Source organism: Carassius gibelio, chromosome A2 (assembly GCF_023724105.1).
Source record: "Carassius gibelio isolate Cgi1373 ecotype wild population from Czech Republic chromosome A2, carGib1.2-hapl.c, whole genome shotgun sequence".
Taxonomy (NCBI): domain Eukaryota; kingdom Metazoa; phylum Chordata; class Actinopteri; order Cypriniformes; family Cyprinidae; genus Carassius; species Carassius gibelio.
In genome coordinates this window covers 5231860-5257873 of record NC_068372.1, presented here as the reverse complement: position 1 = coordinate 5257873, position 26014 = coordinate 5231860, and the positions used below count along the sequence as shown (strand labels likewise).

The 26014-nt window shown below is 38.5% G+C and overlaps 1 protein-coding gene across 1 annotated transcript in view; it reads left to right on the top strand.

Annotated features, from left to right (window-relative positions):
- LOC128024706 (corticotropin-releasing factor receptor 2) overlaps positions 1–24685 on the top strand; it is a 73513-nt gene extending 48828 nt beyond the window's left edge. Inside the window, exons 11-12 of the mRNA XM_052610738.1 lie at positions 15680–15721; positions 23162–24685. Of these exons, the coding sequence (XP_052466698.1) occupies positions 15680–15721; positions 23162–23302 (183 nt within the window). The 3' untranslated portion in view covers positions 23303–24685. The remainder of the gene's footprint in view (positions 1–15679; positions 15722–23161) is intronic.
- Positions 24686–26014: the final 1329 nt, after the last annotated feature.

The following is a 26014-nucleotide window of genomic DNA, read 5'->3' as shown; positions in this document are numbered from 1 at the left end:
GGCTTTTAAACTCCTGCATTGTGTAGTGACTTACACCAAAAACAAGATAATTCACAATGTCCATATATGAGCATGGAGGTAAATGGTCAAGGTCTCAGTGCCATTCCGCTGCAGGGAGCTCGTATGGGTCGATATTTTGGATGTCTGGGAGCTTCTCAAAATACCACAGTTTTGCACTTGGCGTGAGCTTGTTCCTGTAAGGTTCCTTTTCTTTTGGACGTGAGTGCTGCTTTCACCTGGGAGAAGGCTTCTTCCGCCGACGGGGTCCAGCATACTTTCTCCGGCTGCCCCTTCCTGGTCAGGTCTGTCAGGGGGGCAGCTAAAGAGGAGAAGTTGGGGATAAAACAATGGTAATAACCCACCGACCCCAAGAAGGCTCGTACCTGGGTCTTTGTCTCGGGTCTTGGGGTGGCGTGGATGGCCTCAATTTTCTTGTCTTGCGGCCGGATGAGTCCTCGGCCGACTTGGTAGCCCAGGTACTTGGCCTCAGAGAGGGCTGGGTGTCATTTTCGGGGGTTGGCGGCTTGGAGAGCGGTACCTGCCAATAGCCCTTGGTGAGGTCTAGGGTGCTGATATACCGGGCCCTTCCTAGCCGGTCCAGCAGTTTGTCCACCCGAGGCATGGGGTACCCATCGAATTCGGAGACTTCGTTCAGGCGGCGGAAGTCATTACAAAAGCGGAGGGTGCCATCCGGCTTTGGGACCATCACAATGGGGCTGGAACACGGACTCCGGGATGGTTCTATTACCCCCAACTTTAGCATCTGTTGGACCTCTTCCTCAATAGCCTGCCGACGAGCCTCCAGGACTCGGTAGGGCCGTTGCCTAAAGACGACTCCTGGGGGCATCCGGATATGGTGTTGAAGCACGTTGGTCTGCCCGGGCTGAGAGGAGAACACATCCTGGAACTGACTGACCAGGTGCTGCAGCTCCGTCTTCTGGGCATCCGAAAGGTGGGGGTTGACATCCACAACCACGGACTCAGTGAGGCTCAGGGCAGCTACTTGGTCCCGGGTCCCCACCCATTTCTTTAGGAGGTTGATGTGGTAGAGTTGCTCCGCCTGCCGTCATCCCGGCTGTCTCAGGTGGTAAGTGACCGGTCCAATCCATTCCACAACTGAGTAGGGTCCCTTCCAGGAGGCCAGAAATTTGCAGGCGGAGCTGGGGAGCAGGACCATGACGCGGTCTCAGGACCATGACGCGGTTCCCAAGCCTCCACCTACTCAGCAACGAGCCAAAGTAGCTCTTCTGATTGGCTGCAATTCTCTAATCTCTAAACAGTCCCGCCCACTACCTCTACAGATGCACAAATCACTTTTGAACCAAATATCTCGGTGCAAAAGGGAGAGTGCGAAACTTGTCACTTGAAGCGAAAGACGGTGTTTGAGATTCATCGCAGCTGATTCAAGCAGCTGTAGTTATGTACTTTGTGTTTGTGTTAGAAAAATATACAAGACATTTCTGAGAAAATATTCTACTAGTGTGCAACTCTCATTTGATGAATTCACGGATGAATTTGCGGATGTTCAACATTTCTCCACGACTTCACATTTCTTGATGCGGGTGTGTAAATGCGTTTTGCACCACATTCACTGCAGCAATTGCTTCAAAAATGTGATCGTACGGGTTTCTAAATATGTGATTTGTAGAATAGGATTTGTGCACCTGCAATGAAGAATTTGAGAAGGTGTAACTGTTGTGTTGTGCTTGTAGGAGAGAAAAAAAAGTCTACAGGTTTGCAACTCTTAAAACATTTCTCTCTGTGACTTCAAATTTACTGATACACATCTGTGGCTTTTCTCTACAACTACAAATCGCACTGCCACAGGTGTTCAGTTGTTTTGAATCAAAAATAACTTCATACAATAGCGCGTGTCATCTCTGAACCAGTGTCTGCGGTGCCGATACAGTCAGCTGAGTACAGCGCTAGTGACGTCACTCGCAGCGGAATGCTGAGAACCCCACAGCTGGAAATAGCGTTATTGAGCAAAGTAACTATAATGGTGAAGAATCTGATGAAATTAATCCGAGCGGGTAATTAACGTGTACAGGCAATGATAGCATTGATGCCATGTCTGATGATACAGATTCAGTTGACATTGAGGGCTCACAGGGAGATCTTCAAAAGGAAATCTCCTTATATCCCCTTGAGGAAATAAATCACTTTTTGGATGATACTTTTGGCAAACAGGTGAATGTTAAAGATTTTTTCCCAGATATTGACAAGTTTGTTAGATCTGTCACAGTCTTTCAAAAAACAGTTGGTTTTGATATTTTGAGTGAAAAGAAGCGTTTTCGACTAAAGAAGCATCTTACAGTGATAAGAAAATGTAGGAAAGGAAAAAAAAGTTCTTAAACTGATCAGGAATGCATCACATGGGTTTCTTTTCCTTTTCCTTTTCTGTTATGTCTGTCTTTTCTCCTTTCAAATACATGTATGGCTAGTTTGAGGGTAGGCTCCATTAATGTTAATGGTGGGAGGGATAGACATAAACGTGATTTGCTATTAGAAAGCATACAGCTAAAAAGGCTAAATGTTGTATTGCTTCAGGAAACTCATAGTGATGTAGATAATGAAGCTGATTGGAAAATGTGCTGGAAGGGGCAACAAATACTTAGTCATAGGACAAATCTTAGTGCAGGTGTGGCGATTCTTTTTTCTCCAGAAACTAGAGTTAATATTTTAAAAACACAAATACGAATGTTTTGTCAGCAATATACTGTTAATTCCACAAATATAATAAAGAAAGTTATTCAAACTCTTGAACGATCTATAGATTCAATAGAGAAAGACTTGTTGGATAGACATGATCCTGGTTTATCATACTGTTTACAACAGAAAAAGAGTGAGTTGGGGTCCTTTTTAAATGAAAGGGTGAAAGGAGCCTTGGTGAGGTCTCGGTTTATTGCAGTAAATGAGATGTATGCCCCAAGTGCGTATTTTTTTAACTTGAAACGTTCAGTAGCACAGCAGAAACAAATGGTCTGCCTCCGTCTGCCTGATGGAAGGGTCACCACTGACATTGCAGAAATGCGCCATCATGCAGTGGATTTTTACTCCTGTCTATATACTATGGACTCTGATTTTAAGACTGCCTTGGACTCTTTTTTAATGTTTGATGAACTTTTTTAATGTTTGATCTGCTGCTACACAGCTCAGCTCGGGACGTTCCCCTGGTGTTGATGGGTTGACATCAGAGTTTTATAAACATTTTTGGGACCTTCTTGGTGTTGATCTCTATGAGGTTTTCTGTGAATGTTTTAAAGATGGGTTTTTGCCTGTCACATGTCGCCGTGCTGTTCTTTCTTTGCTTCCTAAAAAGGGAGATCTGTCTTTGTTATAGAACTGGAGGCCTGTTGCCTTAATGACCACAGAATATAAGATTTTGTCAAAATGTCTTGCCAATAGGTTAAAGAAATACGTACACACAATAGTGCATAAAGATCAGACATATTGCATACCAAATAGGTCAATAATGGATAATTTGTTTTTAGTAAGAGACATTTTAGATATTTGTAAAACATTTAATTTAGGAGTTGGATTAGTTGCCCTAGATCAGGAAAAAGCTTTTAATAGGGTAGATCATGCTTATTTATTCAATTTACTTAAAGTTTTTGGTTTTGGGGAAAGCTTTTTAAATTGGATACAACTCCTTTATGCTGGTGCTTCATGTATGGTAAAAGTTGGGGGTGGTTTGAGTAAACCAATTTCTGTTCAAAGAGGAATACGACAAGGTTGCCCGCTGTCTGGTTTGTTGTACAGTATTGCTATTGAACCTCTACTTTTTAATCTAAGAAAGATTTTATGTGGGTTCTCAATACCAAATGTGATTCAGAACACAAATGTTTCTATTACTGCTTATGCTGATGATGTGACTGTGTTGGTTAGTGGTGGGCAAGATATTACTGCTCTGTCTGAAGTCCTTCATCTATATGAGAAGGCTTCATCAGCAAAGGTAAATTGGGCAAAAAGTAAGGCTTTTTGGGCAGGTCAAGATCCTCTACATTGTTTGCCATCACTGCCAGGAAAGCTTGATTGGGGTAAATCAGGGTTAAAAATCTTGGGAGTTCATTTTGATTCAAATGACTTTCAGAAGTTAAACTGGGAGGGTGTTATGGAGAAAGTATGCACCCGATTGTCTCGCTGGAATTGGCTGCTACCCAAACTATCCTACAGGGGGAGAGTCTTGATTGTAAATAATCTGGTTGCTTCCACATTGTGGCACAGATTTAATGTGTTACAACCACCGGCTGGACTAGTGCAAGAAGTACAAAGGAACTTAGTGAACTTTTTCTGGTCCGGACAACATTGGGTGCGTTCCTCTGTACTGTTTCTTCCAATACAAGAAGGAGGCCACAGTTTGGTGGATATCAGATCCAGGCTAATGACTTTTCGTTTACAAGCTGCCCAGAGACTATTATACAACAATGATAGTGCTTGGTCTGACACCGCAGTGGTACTTTTGAGAAGAGCTGGTGGAATGGGACTTGATAAGCATTTATTTCTGATGAAGCTAGAAGAGAATGAGCTTACAGATCTGACTCCTTTCTATAAATCTGTTCTGGAAGCCTGGAAAGTTTTTGCATTTTCAAGATCACCTGAAACACCTGCAGGGATGTGGCTGCTGGAGGAGCCATTGTTTCTTAACTCTTTCCTGCCTTCGAGACTTCTATCTTCAGCCTTTCTGCGTGCATGTCTACTGTCTGCCGGGTGCACAAAGCTTGGGCATTTACTACACACCAGTTTGGAAACCTTGGGTAGGAAAGCTGGAGGTAAGTCAACCAGAGGTTGACTCATCACAGAGGTGATTGGTGAACTGGATTTTAATTATCGTTCTTTCCTGGACAATCCGGCTATATTAGATGAATGGAGAAGTGGATGTGAGTACTGTCTCCCCTCTCTGACTGTAAGAGCTGCGGTGGGGGACTGGCAGGAACAGAGGAAAGGTCTACTGTCTTTCAAAACTCCACAAATGGATGGATTTGAGTCAGTGGGAAAGAAAGCCCTTTATGTTACCTGTGTAAAGGTGTCTAATTTACACTCTTTGACTGGGGTTCTTTCGACAAAATGGACAGAGGTCTTTGGTATTGACTCTTCCCCTAAAGGTAGTTGGCGTATCCTGTACAAACGTCCGATTGACCAGCGGACTGGTGACCTCCAGTGGAGGATTGTATATGGATGTATAGCTACTAACAGACATGTGGTGCATCTTGATCCTAGTGTTAGTGTGGGTTGTCCTTTTTGTGTAGAGACTGAATCTGTCTTTCATTTGTTCATGCAATGTACAAGGTTGATGGATTTGTTTTCTTTGTTAACAGAGTGGGTTACATCTTTGGGTGAAACCTTTTCTTTTCAGTTGTTTATTTTTGGTCCTAAGTACACCGTTGAGCAAAAGAATGTTCTGGTATTACTTAATTTCCTTTTTGCAAATGCAAAATTAGCCATCTGGAAAACTAGAAAAAATAAGATATTAGGACAAGGTGCAGTAAATCGAATCTTCATGTTTTTGGGCCTAGTGGGTTCTCGTCTCAGAGTGGAATATGCATAATACAAATTGGTTGGGCGTTTAGAGCATTTTATGGAAATTTGGGGGATAAACCATGTCTTATGTACAGTTTATGAAGATGAATTGGTGTTGAAATTTTAATGTTTATTTATTTATTTGTTGTGATGATGAATGATTGTCGTCATCATCATCATCATATTGTGTTGAACAAACATGTCTGTTTATAATTCTTGATAAAATAAAAGTGTCTTAATCCTCTCTCTCTCTCTCTCTCTCCCTCTCCCTCTCTCTCTCACTCTCTTGCTCTCTCTCTCTCTCTCTCTCTCTCTCTCTCTCTCTCTCGTGCTCTCACTCTCACGCTCTCTCTCTCTATGCCCTGTTAAACTGACAGGACTTAAAAACACATGCAAATTATAAACTTTCACTCTATGATGGTTAAGCTGTGCAATTAATCTGTGAATCACATTCGTCAAGGGCCGGGGAGCAGCTGGCCTGTACAGTTAATGAATAACGGATCAACTACGACAGCCTACATCGCACATCCTGCGATGTGACTATCGTGGATTCGTCATTTGTGGATTAAACCTTATTGGAGACGCAAACCGTTTCAAACGATTCAGTTCGATTCGGTGAATAAATTATTCAATGCTGAATAAAGTCATAGTTTTTGTTATTTTTGGACCAAAATGTATTTTCGATGCTTCAACAAATTCTAACTGACCCTCTGATGTCACATGGACTACTTTGAAGTTGTTTTTATCACCTTTCTAGACATGGACAGTATACCGTACATACGTTTTCAATGGAGGGACAGAAAGCTCTCGGACTAAATCTAAAATATCTTAAACTGTGTTCTGAAGATGAGGTCTCACGGGTTTGGAACGACATGAGGGTGAGTCATTAATGACAACATTTTTATATTTGGGTAAACTATCCCTTTAAGAATGCTGCGAGCTCAACATAGACAGTGCTTCCTCTTTATGTCCTCAATAGCGGGAAGTGGTGTCACTGTGATGCGTTGGGCAGTTTTCACCACCCTCTGCAGTGCTTTGCGGTCAGCAGCTGAGCAGTTCCCATACCAGACTGTGATGCAACTGGTCAGGATGGTCAGGATCACACACCGTTAAAAGTTCACCACTATGGCTGAAGACAACTGGTTCTTCTTCAGTGTCCTGAGGAAGAAGAGGCGCTGGTGAGCCTTCTTGACAAGGCTGGAGGTGTTTGTGGTCCAGGACAGTTCCTCCGAGATGGTGGTTCCCTGGAACTTGAAGCTGGAGACACGTTCAACAACCATCATACATCATGGGGTCAAGCGTGCTTCCTTTCTTCTTCCTGAAGTAAACAATGAGCTCCTTTGTCTTACTGGTGTTAAGGAGCAGGTTATTGTCCACGCGCCATGTGGCCAGGAGCTGTATCTCTTGTATCCCTGTAGGCAGTCTCATCGTTGTCACTGATGAGGCCAATCACCATGGTGTCGTCTGCAAACTTAATGATGGATTTGGATCCATGCACAGGCTTGCAATCGTGGGTGTAGAGCAGGGGTAAGCAAGTTCGGTCCTAGAGAGCCGCAGTCCTGCACAGTTCAGCTCCAACCCTGAAAAAATCTCACCTGCCTGTACCTTAGTAAACCTAAATGGATTGATGAGCTTCTTCGGGTGTGTTTGATTAGGGTTGAAGCTGAGATCTGCAGGTCTGTGGCTCTTTAGGACCTAACTTGCCTACCCCTGGTGTAGAGGGAGTAAAGGAATGGGCTCAGCACACAACCCTGTGGTACGCTGGTGTTAAGTGTGATGGTGGTGGAGTGGGTGTGGCCTGACCTAACATGCTGAGGTCTGTTGGTCAGAAACCACAATCTAGTTGCAGAGGGAGGTGTTAATGTCCAGGTTTCCAAGTTTTGTGGTCAGCTTGGAGGGAATGACGGTGTTAAATGCTGAACTGAAGTCAACAAACAACATCCTAACATACATGTTGTTATTGTCCAAGTGTGTGAGTGCAGAGTGCAGCACTGTGCATACTGCATCATCTGTGCTCCCATTTCTACGATAGGCAAATTGGTGTGGGTCCAGTGTGGGTGAGAGGCAGTCTTTGAGGTGTGCTAGAACCAGTCACACGAAGCACTTCATAATGATGGGTGTGAGTGCTACGGGGCGATAGTCATTCAGGCAGATTGGGGAGGAGTGTTTCGGTACTGGCACAATGGATGTGGACTTAACCATGTTGGCACAGTTGCTTGGGTGAGGGACAGGTTAAAAATGTTTGTGAAGACCCCTGCAAGCTACTCTGCACATGCACTGCACAAGCACACAACGCCTTGCGTGCGTTGGCTCAATGCAGTGTAAACATCTGTGGAGGTGAGTTTGAGGGGTTGGTGGTCTGCTGAGGCTGTGATACACCTAAAGTCTTGTCTGAAGCATATTGCTCTGTCAAACCCCTTTATTAAATCTGAGGAAGATTTGGGCCTGTTGTGGCCTGTGCAGGCTCTGCACATGTATGTGGAGCAGACGTGGGCTACGCGTTTTTCTGATCAGCTGTTTGTACGTTTTTTTTTTTTTCCGGGGAAAGCCACTGTCTAAGCAGCGCCTTGCTCACTGGATTGTGGAGGCAATCTCTACTGCATACAAAAGCAGAGGGTTGGCCCTGCCTGCAGGGGTGCATGTGCACTGAACAAGGGACATGGCGACATCATGGGCATTATCTAGGAGAACATTTGTGTGGCAGCTAGTTGGGCGAAACTGCACACATTTGTTCTGATTTATAGACTAGATGTCACTCTGGCAACGGTAGCTATGTCCGTGCTTACCGCAGAAGTTACAAGCCAGGGGCCGTCACTCCCTTGAAATGCATGGGGTATGTGGCAGTGCTGGTCCCTTATATTTACCTTGGCGACTTTGCAGGCCGTGAATATATGTCCCATGTGTTGTACCTAATGAACTGTCTGAATGGGAACGTTGAGTTATGCATATAGCTACTGTTCCCAGAAGGAGGTAAATGAGCTACAACACCTCCAGGTCTTGCACAGTCAGAGGCACAGGGAAGAGCTGGACTGAACAAAGGGGATAACGCATGCAACTTCATTTATATTCTGTGTGCTGGTAGCACCGCCCACATCGCATTGGGTCATTGAATATAGGTGTCTTCAGCAGATGGCGCAAGAGCTCAATATCCCATAGTTATGTGTTGTACATCATTTTCCTCCTTCTGGGAACTGTAGTTATATGTTTAACTCAGCGGTACCATTGTTGTAGGTGTTTGGTCCAGAGAAGAATACTGCTTAACAGCAAATCAAACAAACCAGCACCAGTTTCACTCTGGCTCAGCGATGTAATGCCGTTTTTGAAACTGGAGAAATTTTTTATTATTCTATTAAAATAGTTAAAAAAAAAAAAAAAAAAAAAAAAAAAAAAAAAAATATATATATATATATATATATATATATATATATATATATATATATATATATATATATATATAAAAAAAATATTCTATTCAGATGTAAATCATTGGGCCCTCTTGAAACGCAAACATAAAATGGAGGAAGTAGATGCAAAATCACAAAGCAGTTTTTAATTAGAGTCCTGATTCTGTCACAACCTATTCAGTTTAAACCACTGTTAGTAGCTTATTATTAATTAACTACATTTCTAAAGCAAATTATATCATAGCATACAGTATTTATATGATTTGCCAGTGTGGCCAGTGCTCTGCTATGTTGCATTTTGCTGTCAATAGTTAGAGTGGGCAAGAGTTTGCTATTTTAAAATGCAGCAAAAGTGTAGGCACACAGAGCATCTCAACATCAGCTGCCCATCACTGAATTAATGGCTATGTGGGAGTCAAGGCCCTTGTTATTAGAAATTTATTTATTTCCTTTACTGTGTGTGGTAAAATGATGCAGCAAGCCTCTATTTTGTATTTAAAAATAGACAGTGAAAGTAGGAAAAAAAAACCTTGTAATTTTAACTGGATTATAAGGGGACTCATAATTACAAAAAGCAAATAATAATTTACCATTGTTGAGTCAAGTCACCTTTATTAATGTAGGGCTTTATACAGTACAGATAGTTTCAAAGGAGCTTTACAGTAATAAACAGAAAAATAACAGATTCCATAATGCAATATTCCTCAAATATGAGACAAATTCATGATCTGTTGTAAAGCGGCTCTAATAGTAAAATTGGGCCCTATTTTAGCGAACTAAATGCAAAGTCTAAAACACACGGCGCAGGTGCTCTCAGGGCGTGTCCAAATCCACTTTTGCTATTTGAATATAATGAGTAATGGGTGTTTTTTTGGGCGTAACGTGTAATAAACCAATCAGAGTCTCAACTTCCATTCCCTTTACGAGCCAGTTGCGCTTGTGCTATGACGGATTTGCTATTTACTCGACGGAATTTGGAAAGCGCAAAGACAGAATGCATTTCAGAGATGAAACGGAGCTGCTCGTGTGTAAATAGCCTAATTCTGATACATGCGATGACTATACATTATGACATGTAGGCATTTATTTATATAACAAAAAATATTATGCACTGCAATCCTTTATTTTTTCATATTTGGCATGTTTGTGTGCTGCTGTGCGTCCCTTTGTTTAATAAGCAGCGTGTCCGCTCTTTAAATAACAAAGAAAAAACATTGCACCAGACTTTAGACCAGGTTTGAGTTGGTCTATATCGCAGTCTATTTTCAGCTCCTTAAAATAGCAATGCGTCTGAACACACCTTTTTTTAGACCAGCATGCCCATGTGAGCAAAAATGAGCGCAAATGCATTTGCTAATTAAACGAGGTGGCGCTGGACAGGATAATGGGAATGGCGCTGGACTGAAACTAGCAAACACTCTTGCGCTGACCCTTGCGTTGCATTGCACCAGGTGTATTATATATAGGCCCATTGTGTCATTAATCAGTTCCAGTCAGTTCACTGTTGGTTTAGTTCAGTAACTGTGTAAAGTTCATGATTTATGAAACAAGTTTAATTCAGCTAAGCAGCTCGACATGAACTTCAATGACATGTTGCAAAAATTCGTTATAAATTCAGCTATAAAGCACCTCAACAAAAGGCAAGAGCTATATCATCAAGCTCAGTTCTGCAATCCATCCAGTCCATCAATAATATTAGTTTAGTGTCTTTTAAAACCCAGCTGTAGCAAATAATGTTCTTGTAAAATATAATTCTCACTGTATATTGTCATTCATATATTTTACATTTACTGTAAACTGATTGTGAGGAAGTGCACCAAAATAAGCAATTCAAGCTCCACTGTGGGACCACAACACTTGCAGTTGCCATCTTAATCCTTTGTATTTTATTTTTTTCCTATTCACTCGTAAGCCATGCTCTTGGTTCATGACTGACTCAGCATACCAACTCCAATTCCAGCCCATTTCCCATTGCTCCTTTTTCTGACAAAATCCCGTTGCCCATTTAGATTTTTTCGAAAACTTTCAAACTTTTTAGTCTTCAATTCACTTACCTTAAAGGCGGGGGGGGGGGGGGGGGGGTGAAATGCTATTTCATGCATACTGAGTTTTTTACACTGTTAAAGAGTTGGATTCCCATGCTAAACATGGACAAAGTTTCAAAAATTAAGTTTTACGTTTGAAGGAGTTTGAAGGACTATCTTTCTCTTATAAATATAATAAAACAAAAGTTTTTTTCGAGTATGGGTCTGTGTGACGTTAGATGGAGCGTAATTTCCTTAAATGGTTCCTAAGGGCACTTATGCCGGAAGAGCGTATAGCAGAGCACTGAGAGCACAACAGACATTCACTGATCAGAGCGAGAGCGTCGCCTAATGTCACAGAAGGAGTGTATTTTTGGTTGCCAGGGCAAGACAACCCTGCACAGATTACCAAAAGAGAAACAGCATTAAGGGACCAGTGGATGGAGCTTATTTTTACAGAGCATCAACGGAGTTGTGCAAGTGTTTGTGTTTGTTCCCTGCATTTCGAAGATGCTTGTTTTACAAACAAGGCCCAGTTTGACGCCGGATTTGCACATCGTTTATTTCTTAAGGATAATGCAGTCCCAACGAAAAAGGGTCACGATCGTGTGTTGGAACCACAGGCAGTGAGTAAAACTGCTTCAAATATCTCTGTGTTGTTAACTTAGCTATCGGCGCGTAAGCACATCAAGTAAACAACATGTGATGTTGTCATCAAACTGCACTTTCCACATGTACAGCTTAAAAAAAAAAAAAAAGAAAAAAGAAAAGACGACATAAAGTGGAACTTAGTCATTTTCCAAAACCGCTAAGCAAATATATACAGTTTCAGTACATACCACATAGAGACGTCGTTGCTGCTGCTGCTCTTCTGGATAATAAATATACACTGAATCTGACTGTAAGCCATGGTTTGTTTTGGACGATGTTTTTTTCCTCACGGTAATGTCACAACTTCCAAACGCTCTCAACGCAAAAGCTTACTTGCGCTCGTGATTCTTTAGCTCCGCCCACGTCACGCCTCCAGCCACTCGTGTTTTTCCGGGAAAAAACATTACAGACTATCTTTCTCTTATAAATATAATAAAACTAAAGACTTTTTGGAGATATGAAGGATGAAGTACTACTCTATATGTACTCAAGATTAACAGGATATTGAGTGAAAACGAGCATTTCACACCCCCTTTAAGTATTTGATACAATGGTTACTCTGTGGATAAATGTTTTGCTTGTGCTCAAATGTGTGTGTGAGGTGTTAGAACAGACCTCACTGACTCTTGCACATCACACATGCACATTTGTGCATCTACTTGTTCTTTTAATGGCAGTTGGCAAACTCACTTAAAGGCACATACCCCCTCTTACTCCATGACACCGGCATGACAGCTGATGTAAAATAAGAATCGGGCTTAGGAGAGCCGATACCGACCAAAAAAACCAACAACCTTTAATGCCAAATCCCGATCCTTGAGATCTGCTCTAGAACTACAAAGTGATTTGTGTATATGGCAAGCTGCTTTAACATTTAATCAATAAACCATATTAGTATCTATTTTCATGCTACTAGGACTTAGGCTTCAGAGTGCCGTGAAAGTTGATGGGGCAAATGCTCTAGTTCAGTCAACTTACAAACTAGTTGAGGCAGTGAAAATGTAAAATGTTAAGTTGAATGAACAAATTGTATTTATTTACAATGTGGTATCTAATGAATAGGTGCTAGTAACTTTACAAAAGACACTAGAACCTAAATAATAAGCACTACAATCGAATGAATAAATACTAGTACTTAATGGAAAAGATATAAGTATCTAAAACATAACTTCTAGTACCATGAAAATACCAAATATGGTTTATAAATTAAATGTCACATTGTATTATTTTGATCAAATAACATCTGAAGAGAGAGAGAGAGAGAGAGAGAGAGAGAGAGAGAGAGAGTGTCACATGACCTCTCCCGTCTTTTACCTCAGGTACCAGTTAATGAATTTAACCTTAACAGTACAACAGCAATTCAAGAGAACTGCTTCATTAAAAAAGTGTAATTATGGAAATTGGTGGGGACTCGTCAGCTAGACTGACAGATTTGTGAGATCTGAAAGATATGTGAGATATTGGAAAATGTGTCTCTTATGAGTCTCTTACTGTTTTACAACACAAGAAAGACACAAATGTAGTAAGATATTGGACAGCTGTAAAAGACCGACAAGAGTAACTAAGACACCAAAAATAACTGAATGCAATGAATGGAAAGTGCATGAGGTAGATGTTATTGCAGAGTTACATCATCTTATGGGAAGTTAAAACTGTTTTTCTCTTCACATACTAAGAATGTAAAGAACAATTAAATAAAAGATGCCATTAAACATTTAAACTCGAACATGAAGCACTGCTCTCCTGGAGCACCCACAGGGTCATAGCGATCTGGGACATGCAGATGAGGCCCTGCGGTGGGTGCAGAAGGTCCTTAACAATCTGGAACATGCTGATGAAAGTACCCTGAAGTGAAGGTTTGCTAACTGGAGCTTGACTTTGTTGCAGATGTGTCTGTATTGTCTTCTTCTCTCAGGGCCAGAGGCTTGAGAACCTGAATAGTTTGCTTTCTTGATAGACAGAGAAAACGTCCTGTGCCTGTCTATAAACTGAAATCACAGAACTTTTTGTTAATGTCTCTCCTCAATGGACAGAGACTCGGAGATGAAGAGATTTTGGTTAAAACAGTGAATTTAAAGTTTTACCTATGCATCACACACTTCTCAAAATAACTCAAAATATTTTTTTTCAGTGTTCTGAATATCTATGTATGAAATGGATTTGTTGTAGTCATGTGTCCGCGCACACCAGCATCATAAGGCACATACAATGTCCCACATTTCATTAAGAAGCACTACTATTTACAACTCATAATAATAATAATAATAATAATCAGAAATGTTTCTTGAGCAGCAAATCAGCATATCAGAATGATTTCTAAATGATCATGTGAAACAATAAATAAGCTTTGCCATCACAATTCTTTTTTTGTTTACTTAATTTTTTTGTTGTATATTTAATAATATTTCACAATATCACAATATTATTTTTTACTGCAGTTTGATTAAATAAATGCAGCCATGGAGAGGAGAAGAGACTTCATTTTAAAATCTTACTGACTCAAAAATGTTAAAAGATGTTACTATATACAGTAATAATTAGGCTACTACTACTACTACTACTAGAATATATACTGTATATATATATATATATATATATATATACACACACACACACATGTTTGTTTTTGTGAAAAGTGGGGACATCTCATAGGTGTAATGGTTTTTATAATGTAGAAACTGTATTTTCTATCGCCCTTCACCAACCCTACCCCTAAACCTAACCCTCACAGGAAACTTTGTGCATTTTTACTTTCTCAAAAAAAACTAATTCTGTATGATTTATAAGCGTTTTGAAAAATGGGGACATGGGTTATGTCCTCATAAGTCACCCTCTCCTTGTAATACCTGTGTCATACCCATGTCATTATTGTGTCCTGATATGTCAAAAAACATGCCCCCCCCCATACACACATACATACATACATACATACGAGCAAGTACAAGAATAACAGCATTCTTGTTACAACAGAATGCTAGAAACTATAATGTGTTTTCATGGGAAGTGAAACGGTAAGCGTAGTGGCACTTGCTGCTTACACTCTGTCCATAACGGACAAGACTGACACAACACATTACATCAAAAGCACATAGAGTTTATTATAATCAGTCAATCTGTCTACACTGGACATGCCAAGTTGGCAACAGCAAACAGATGACTATTTCTATTTCTGACAACAAGAGAAATAAGGATAACTGCCATCTACTTTACAGCAATGTCTCTTAAGTCCTTGTACGTATTTCTACTCAAATTGATCTATGTAACATGCCAAACTTGTGGGAGGTCTCATCTACTGGGTAAAGCTCCAATTATTGGCTATAAAGGAAAGCCTAAAAACAGAAAGCTTGCTGTTTTGAGTCCTTCATGGGATGATGCATGAACCATTGCTTTTATGCAATCATTGTGATGTGCATGGTATTACGATTTCTGAGTGCAATTCTGTTTACTCTTCTTGTCTCTGTCATGTGCACCTGAAAGAATTGTTAAGATATCAAAATTGCACAAAATATTGTTCAAGAGATTTGAGGACCATTGTTGGTCTTAGGTTGTGTTTTAAGTCGGATCGCTTGCTCTCACTCTGTTTGAAGAGGTCTGGAGTCTTATCTCCTCTTCTGCTCTCATGAATATTTTAAGGGCTTCAGTGTGGAAAATAGGTTTGTTTCCCCGGAGAACATTATTTCCCAGTAACCTTTGATTGCTCTCTGCAGTCGGTCTTCAGAACTGGAGCTGACACCTTAGTAACAACATGTGCCAATTATTCTTGAATGGAGCTTTGTTCCAGGGAGTTCTTTTGTTGGTGGTTTTGTTTGTCTGTTTTTTTTTTTGTTTTTTTTGTTTTTTTTTGTGTATGAGAATATGCCTTTGGTATAAGACCCACTGTCAAACCACCATAATCACTTTACATCCAAAAAAGGTCAAACATATTAGATTTTGTGCTATGGACTATTCTAGTGTCCATCACAATGGCATATTTAATTGTAATATTCAAATTTGTAATGCATTTTTAATTATATTATTTACACTTAACAATGTTAATTAAGGTGACTTTATAACTAATTACTTTTCTTTTTTTTCTAACAGGGATTCTTTGTGTCAGTATTTTACTGCTTTCTTAATGGGGAGGTGAGTCAATCATCTGTTTAATTTCATGGTAGGACAGAATTGGAAGATGACTATCAATATACAAGCCCTTTCCACAGCCACATCACCCCGTCCCCTTATCTGTTCTCTGCCACCCAAGTCTATTATTACAGTATGTGGGAGTCTATTTACACTGACTCGCTTCACACCAACACCAAAAGGAGCAGAGCAATTTATCAGCACCCTGAAAACTGCTCAGGGCTGTTTTTATTACTTTCATTAAGTCACCTGTAACGGTATCTTAATATCATTATCACTCGACACATCTGTCATTTTCTACAAAGATTTTGTTCTTCCATGCCAAAACAGAATGGTAAAACTGATATTATTTGTGTGGGTAGAGCTATCATTTCTGCATTGTGGGAGAACATCTGTGGAATTAAAAAAATATTTTAAATTAAGTCATTATTGGTAGTTGACAGCATTATCAAATTAGCAAAAATATTTAGTAATTGAATACGCAGAGGGTTACATATGCATAAGTAGCTGTTGCTATGGAAACATGACTGTCTGAAGCCTGTAAAGAATAGTTGATTGGCTGATGATGATTAAGGAATGTGTCATCAGTGCCTCAAAATGACATGCTAATTATCGTTATTATATATATATATATATATATATATACACACACACACACACACACATACACACACAGTACCGCCTCTCTTTAATACGCAGAGTTTGCAGTTTGCGTAGGGCACCAGCTCCCAGGGCGGCGCCATCCCAGTTGCTCAAGAAAAAATAAAATAAAATAAAAACACGCCATCCATGCTCGCGACCGCTCGCTCCTCATGTTTGCATTGAATGCTCAAAACTGATGGATGGACATCTATGCCCGTGAAAAAGACATCAGCAGTCTGGCGCAGAGAGGAGAAAACATAATAAAGTAAAAAACTGGCATAAAGTTGGCTTAACGTTGGACGTTCGATATTCGCAAATAGGGGCCATCTCTAAAGTTACATGTGATATTTGTATACACTTTTTTTCTAACCTCAATAGCATTTGAGGAGAATGACTTAGTCATAAAAACAACTGTAAACAGTTCATCCACTGTAGGTGTCAAATATAATGCACACCTTTTTAATTTTTTGATATTTATTAAAATAAGCTGTAACTCATATGTAAAATCGCATGTTTTGGAATGTTAAAGCTAAGTATCCTTTGAGGAGGAAGGCAAACCTTATACATTTTTTATATCTATTAAAATAAATTGTAAATAATTAGTTAAAGGTAAAAACGAAGCAAGTGCAACACTTCCAGGCACATTCCTGTTAAACTTTTTTGGCTGTTGACGTTGATAACGTGTTTTAATGTTGGAAATAATTTCACCACCACCAACGCTAATCTAATATTCTGTCTGACTTTCCATGTTCCCTTACAAAAAGTAGCCATGGTTTTGTCAAGAATAACACAAAAATTAATAGTTCTTGCAGCCATGGTTTTGTTACTTCAAATAATAATTTACAAAGTAATAAGATAATAATTTCTTTTGGTTATAAAAACAAATCTAAGCCATCAATAGCCTTTAAAATTACTTAAAATGCATTATATAAAACCACTGAAGCAATAATGATTGGTAATTAAAAGAACAGAATACCATTAAGAATTGCTAAAACACTTGAACGAGCTGTGTTCAACCAAGTCTCTGCATTTGTCACACACAACAACCTCCTTGACAGCAACCAATCTGGTTTCAGAAGTGGACATTCAGCTGAGACTGTCTTGCTCTCAGTTGTTGAAGCTCTAAGACTGGCAAGAGCAGAATCCAAATCTTCAGTACTTATCTTGCTTGATCTGTCCACTGTTTTTGACACAGTTAACCCCCAGATCCTCCTATCAACCCTACTGGCAAAGGGCATCTCAAGAACCACACTTCAATGGTTTGAGTCTTACCTATCAGATAGGTCCTTCAAAGTATCTTAGAGAGGTGAGGTGTCCAAACCACAACATCTAACTACTGGGGTGCCTCAGGGCTCAGTTCTTGGACCACTTCTCTTCTCTGTCTACATGGCATCACTAGTTTCTGTCATTCAGAAACATGGCATTTCATATCACTGCTATGCTGATGACACTCAACTCTACCTCTCATTCCATCCTGATGATCCGACGGTAGCTATTCACATCTCAGCTTGTCTAACAGACATTTCTTCCTGGATGACGGACCATCACCTTCAACTCAACCTTGCCAAGACAGAACTGCTTGTGGTTCCAGTAAACCCATCGTTTCATCACAATTTCACCTTCAAGTTAGGCACATCAACCATAACTCCTTCAAAAACAGCCAGAAACCTTCGAGTTATGATTGATGATCAGCTGACTTTCTCAGATCACATTGCTAAAACTGACTTGTCCTGCAGATTTGCTTTATTCAACATCAAGAAGATCAAGCCTTTCTTTGGGAACATGCTGCACAACTCCTTGTTCAAGCTCTTGTTCTGTTCAGGCTGGACTATTGCAATGCTCTCTTGGCAGGTCTTCCAGCCAGTTCTATCAAACCTTTACCATTAATCCAGAACGCAGCAGCAAGATTAATTTTTAATGAATCAAAAAGAATACACGTCACACCTCTGTTTATCAGTTTGCACTGGCTACCAATAGCTGCTCGCATGAAATTCAAGGCATTGATGTTTGCCTACAAAACTACCACTGGCTCTGCACCCATTTACCTAAATTCTTTACTTCAGACTTATGTGCCTCTAGAAGCTTGCGTTCTGCAAGTGAACGTCTCTTGATTGTGCTATCCCAAAGAAGCACAAAGTCACTTTTACGGAATTTTAAATAAAAAGTTCCCTCCTGGTGGAATGACCTCCCCAACTCAATCCGACCAGTCCTTAGCCATCTTCAAGAATCGGCTTAAAACCCATCTCTTCCATCTTTATTTGACCCTCTAACTTTAGCACTCTGTATTCTAATTCTATTCTTAAAACAAAAACAACAACAACAACAACAAAAAATCTACAAAAAAAAAACTGCATTTCTAATCTTTTTGTATTCTATTTTCTTTTAATTTATTATGCAAATGCGTGCGTGTGTGTGTGTGTGTGTGTGTGTGTGTGTGTGTGTGTGTATATATATATATATATATATATATATATATATATATATATATATATGTATATATATACATCTAACACTAGCTTGCTCTATTATTTTTCTATTCTGTCTGTTTTCTTTTTATTTATTATATTATTTAAAAGCCCTTGCTACGTGTACTGTGTTAAGCTAACTGAGACTTGTTATAGCACTTATATATCATTGCTCTTTTTGTTGTTTTTGATTGCTTCCACTAACTTCATTTGTAAGTGGCTTTGGATAAAAGCGTCTGCTAAATGAATAAATGTAAATGTAAATATGTACATTTTAATTACACTGTTAAAATACATAATGTAGGCTAATAAAAAATAAACAATTTATGTACATAACATTTTATTATAGATGACACTGCCCCTATAATTCCTTCACCAAAAAACGTGGACATCACAACCCCTTACAGAAAAAAAAAAACATTGTTAGTAAAACTGCTTAATTTTGTTTAGTTTTTTTGCAATTTCTGAATGCTTGAGACTACAAAATAAATTAGACAACTGTATTAGTAAAGTCATAGCTATAGGTAACTGTCTAATTTATATGTATATGATTTTTAATATGGTTTCATAAGTTGCATAATTAAACTAATTAAAGCTACAGTATGCCATTTAGAGCTGAATCATTATCTGGGTTTACTGCCAGATAAACATTTATTTATTCTTTAATTTGTGTATTTTTAGACTGTTATTCTGCAGTCTAATGGCCTCTCTTCATATCTGATTATTATTTAGGGGAATAATTGGATTTTTGCTATGACCCCAGGCAAGATGGAGAATACTCTTCTTCAAGATTACTCTGTCAATTAAGCTTATTTTAACAAATATCTAGAACATCAAATCAAACCATGTCAAAACCAACTGTCTTTATGTCAGCTGTGTTTAGATGAAGGCAAAAGCATCCTCTCGAATTGACTGATTGATTAAATGAAGACAGGTTTCAAACGAAAAGCCTATACTATGATCATCCAGCTCTTTTTTTTCTGAGAGCTGCTTCTTTTTATTAAGCGTTCCCAGGGTCGGCAACCTATTGCACGTGGCCAGCATTGGGACACAGAGAGACAATCAATGGTACATGAGCAATAGGGAAAACTACATATCGGTGAACATTTTGATATAATCATACCTCATAGTCACACTACCTGTTAGGAGCTATAAATACTATTAATGTGTGAGAATTAAACTGCACAAGTCTACAGATGCACGTGGTTTCAGCAGACTATTCTTGTGACAGCTGAGCATACGAGGCACTGCAGATCAATGCTGCCGTGCTTATGCATAGGTTAGGTCTGTTTAGCTTCAGTCAAGCTATGCAAATGAGTGCATTACAGTTTATTCTGCATTTGTTGCTCGTAGCAATAAATAAAATACCTCTTTGCATGCTGGTTATTTTTAAGTTGGTACCAAACACAATGACACAGCAACATTCCCACACACATACAATGGGGTTCAGTAGGGACACACTGTAAATCTGTTACTCAAAGTCTAATTTAAACATTAAAATAAACAAAACTTTAGGGATTTAAAAGTTTACCAACACTTGAATGTGGGCAAGTTTCAAGTTTCAAGCCACATTTTAAACAAAAAGCTGACTAAAATGAAGTTTTGTCAAAGACTACATTTCGATCAGATTCAGAATGATGATCAATACATAGATCACTTCCATCAACATGGCCCTAAACCACTTCCTGGGTTGATATTTCCCTTATTAAAATTAGACAGATTTGACCAGGTTTGGGGTGACCAAAGGCCTCCTGTAGCGAATCAATGCGCCTTTGTAAGAAAAATATCCATATTCAAATGCAATAATCACTTTAATCTACTTGTTATAGCACTCATTTTTGGGTGAACTAACCCTTTAACTGATTCCCACCCATGTGCCTCAAGGAAGAGAAATCGCTTTCTTACTGTGACATTCTTCTTCACCCCTGTTGTGGCCATCAAAACGAGCAAACAACTTAACAGATTTATGCCACTGGCTCATGTGGTTAACATAAATCAATAACATTCTCACAAACCAAAGCCTGTGCAGTATCTCAGCCTTCACTGACGCAAAGGTCAAAGAAAATAATTCAACACCACAAGCACACAGTGAAATGGATTGGAGGCAACCTTAGATTGTTAAGATTTGGTTGAAACAAAACCTTCATCTGATCGGGAGAAAAATGTATACAGGATGGGCTCAGTGATAAGGGCTGTAAATCACCAATCCTCTTAAGGGATGTGTAGTCCAAAAACAAGATCCTCTGAAGATTCAGATTTCTCAAGTGACTTGAATGAAGGCCATGGTAGCTCTTCCAGCACAGCTGTTCCTAACACCGGGGTCGCAACCCCCACTAGGGACCACTAAAAATTTACAAGGAGTCGGAAATAGGATGGTTACAAGTAGGGATGAATCGGTAACAGTTTGACGACAAACATAAAAAAATCGCGATGGTCATTATTTCTGTTTAATATTTTATTTATCATTAAAACCTTTTTGTCATGATTTGAAAAACTCATGTATACTCAATATATTCAATAATAAAAGATAGTAACAGTCTGACACAGGTACAGCATGCAGCGTAGATTTCCCCAAAGGCTTGTCACTTTTCTCAAGTATAATCTGGCAGCAAATTAAAAAACTATATATATATAAATCAACATAAAAATGCAAAAAAATTAATCTGAATGTTAACTAAACTAATATATTTACTAAAGGTCTGGTATGGTATGGCATGTGTATACACTGATAAGTTACTGCCAGGTAAAATAAATAACACTGATTGTATCATTACAATGACATCTGATATATTAGGCAGCAAGTGGACAGTCAGTGCTTGAATTTAATGTGTTTGAAGAAAAAACTAAAGAAATAACATTTATAGTGCATGTCCTCTGTCATAATAAAGTCCACTGAGACATTTTCAAGAGGGTATTGCGTTCCACCATGAGGAAGGATAAAATGACTCAACTTGGGTTGCTAAAGCATGATAAACCATCTTCCTGAACAAGGGAAATCTGAGGAGTGATGTTGCAAGTGCGTGTTTTTGAGGCACTGGAGACGCAGGTGGGCGGAGCTTTCAAATTGTCATGATTCCAAATGAGTTTCAGACATTCATCACACCTGAAGGGTGTATTCATAGTTACTCATGTATGTTACTAATGTGTGGTACTAAGTTAAAGTATGAAAGGAACCCATCTAACTTTCTTTTTAATAATTATAAAATTATCTAGGTTGTCTTTAAAGCTCTGCTCTCTTTGGGTTATGCCACGACATCTGAATTGGCTTAAGGTCAGGACTCAGGAAAACATTTCTTTTTCTTTTTCTTTTTCAACCTTTAGTTGATTTTGCTTGTGTGCTTTGGATCACCTAACCTTTCTGTCCTGACATTCCTTTGTAAAATCCCTTGATAAATCATTTTTTCCCCCTGCTTGCACAGCAAAGCCCTTGACCAGCAAAGAAGCCCTAAACCATATTGCTCCTTCCAGCATACTTCATAACTTGGAAGAGGTTTTGGTGTTGTTGTCCAGTGCCCCTTTTTCTTAAAAAAAAAAAAAAAAAAATTAAAATGTGTGCATTCTCAATAATGTTCAGAAACGGCCTTTGCTTTTGGGTCCTTTGTTTATTTGCATGACACATGAACCAGTATTTCTTGAGAGCAGCCTTTATGTACCTTTATTTAAATGTCAGGACACCTGTGCATTTCACACATCCCAAGTCTTTAATTGAATACAATTAGCTTCTGAGAAGTTGTTAAAAGTTCAAGTACATTTTCCAGTCAGCCCTGCCAATGAAATATACAACTGTTTGTGTATAATTAATCATATTGTGTTTCTCTATGATTTGAAGATCAGAAGCTCCAGCATGGTTAGAAAGCTTTTTTAGTTATTAGCATTTCACAAACTTGACTTCTTGCTCTTTATATATATATGTATGAAATTCTATTCTAAACAATAGAATGAGCAAGAACATGGTGGAATTTAGTGTAACTGAATGCGTAGATTTTTTTATTTGTTTGAAATGAGTTTAAGCGCTCATGGAAGAAATGTTTTATGCAAAATTATTGTTTTTAACTGAAAATAAAAATAAAAAGGTAGCATGACTAAAATTAATTGTAAGATGCAATCGTAAGATGTAATATACTTCAGCTTAGGATGCTTTTTGGAAACAAGGTTCAGAATGTTCTTGCAACCATAAAGCAATGAGCTATGCATTTTAAAATGCATAAAAAAAGAGTGTAGGTAGTACTGTATGTTTTAAATTTTGTGGAATTCTGCAGATTGTCCTTCACAATCAGTGAAGAAAAGCAGCTGCAAGTAAAATACCATAGATTGAATGTTTTTTTTTTCTTTATAGGTACGTTCCGCAGCCAGAAAGCGATGGCACCGCTGGCAAGACAAACACTCGCTGCGAGTCAGAGTGGCGAGAGCCATGTCCATCCCCACCTCCCCGACCCGCATCAGCTTTCACAGCATCAAGCAGACCACAGCCGTCTGACCTTTACGCTATAGCATTTCCTCTTTTATAATTCAGCCACATAGTTGGACTGCAAGTGGCACGACAGACCAAGTGATTGTTTTTGGCTTTTTATGGTCAGGAGTGTGACATCTGACAAGCAGTGAATTTAATTTATATCTCTTGTTTAATTTTGATAATGGACCCTGAATGGAAGGGTTTAAACTGAACTGATTAAATGTTTCTTTTTACTCAATAGTTGCAACAATTCAGGACACCCCTATCTATCTATCTATCTATCTATCTATCTATCTATCTATCTATCTATCTATCTATCTATCTATCTATCTATCTATCTATCTATCTATCTATCTATCTATCTATCTATCTATCTATCTATCTATCTATCTATCTATCTATCTATCTATCTATCTATCTATCTATCTATCTATCTATCTATCTCCCAGTCAGCATTTTTTTTTAAAAGTTGCCAGCATTTTGATAATTTAACAGAAATGTCATGGTCCCTGGAATATTTTGTTATATGGATATCTGAACATGCAATATGTCAAAAGATATAACAGAGCCTTTTATTTCATGTTGAGCTTCATGCATTCTTGTTTTATCTACACCTGTACTGTATGTGGGCAAGTTTTATTTAAAAAAAAAAGAAAAAAAAAAAAAAAGCAACATTTGGACCAAAACGTTTTTGTTGTTGTTGTTGTTGTTAATTCCACGTCTGGATTGGATTCAGAACGATGATCAAGATGCTGTAGTCCATCAACAGCCATGAATCTTCACAGTCTTTAACCACTTCCTCATCATCATTTCATTTGCTAATGTTAGACAGTTTTGATTTATATGCTGCATTATTTCACCTGTGCAATCAATCGCTTGCTCTTTCTGGTACTTCTTCACTGTTTCGATCCAGACATTCAGTATTACTTTGGAAGATATTTAATAGCGTCCAGTAAAAACACAGAAGGCCAGAAAATTAAAGTTTTTCTCAGTCACTTTGGTGCATTTCTCAAATCAAAAATTAAATTCTCAAAACTACTTGTACAACCTCCACATCATCTAGTCATTTACACACATCACAAAACCAGTTTCTCATTCATCTGAACAAGTTGCGTTTGCTTTTGTACATTCATGCAATTGATTACACACATTTATCTGCGGTTTCCTACATTATCAGTTGTTAATGTCATGTTGCTCAAAATGTTTTATATAGTTTTCTGTGCAATAGTCTTACCCCTCAAAACATCTAGTCTTTAGTTCATCGTATAAGCCATTAAATGTAAAATGGTTCATCTAGTTGTCATAAACTGCCAAGCACACTTTTTTTTCACATTATTATTAGACTTTTTATCAATTTGGCATGAATTGTGCAAGTGAATCTGTACTAATGAAGAGAACGTAGATGATAAACCAGTGATGAACCATTTCTCTGAAATAGCTCAATGATTCATCTCATGAATCTTCAGTTGGAAAGGTTATACTGTATAGACAGAGGACAACACAAGAGTTACACATTCTTGCCCATATTTATTTTTCCATTTCTATATCACAGTATCTATATCCAGTCCAAATGTCATCCAGCAACTATAAACTACATCAGCATTCAGTCTGATATCTGCAGTAAGCTGCTGTATGGCTTACAGTTTTTCTCAGTCACTTTGGTGCATTTTTCAAAACAGAAATGAAATTCTCAAAACTACTTGTACAACCTCCACATCATCTAGCCATTTATACACATCATAAAACCAGTTTCTCATTCTTTTGAACAAGTGTGATTGCATTTGTACATTCATGCAATTGATTATGCATGTTTATCGGCAGTTTCCTACATTATCAGTTGCTCATGTCATGTTGCTCAAAATGTATTGCATAGTTTTCTGTGCAACAGTCTTACCCTTCAAAACATCTAGTCTTTAGTTCATCATATAAGTCATTAAATGCAAAATGGTTAATCTAGTTGTCAAAAACTGCCTAGCACACTTTTTATATTTATTTTTACACATTATTATTAGACTTTTTGTACATTTGGTATGAATTGTCCAAGTGAATCTTGACTTATGAAGAGAATGTATATGATAAACCAATGATAAACCCTTTCTCTGAAATAGCTCAAAGGTTCATCTCATGAATCTTCAGTTGAAAAGCTTATACTGTATAGACAGAGGACAACACAAGAGTTACACATTCTGAAAATGGACTTATTTTCATATTTGTGTCCATATTTGTTTTTCCTTTTCTATATCACAATGACATTGTAAAGGTTTTTTTTTTTTTGGTCAGACTTTGTAAAAGTGTAACTGGGAATTCTATCCAGTCTCTTTCAGTCAATATCCCACATACAGTAATGTGTAAATGTGTACGTTTGAAATGGATATGGCATACATAAGCATATGGCATATTGTTCAATACAGAGGTTTACATCAGAACATCCCTCCACTGTTAAATTGACAACATGACTAAGCAATTTGACTGTCTTATCCGTAAACTATGACACAAGGACTTGTCATTCTGATGGCACTGACATGTTCATTGACACAGATATTTATTTTTGAGAGATGAACTAAGGATTTTGAGCAAGATACTGGCTTTTGCAGTTCATCCATTGTGTTTTGATATTTGTACGAGTTGTTTTGAGAAATGCACTTACTGTTTTGCAAATCTCAAGAATGATTAGAGAAATGTACCAAAGCGACTGAGAAAAACTGTAATAACAGGTCATCAACCTGCCTCACATGC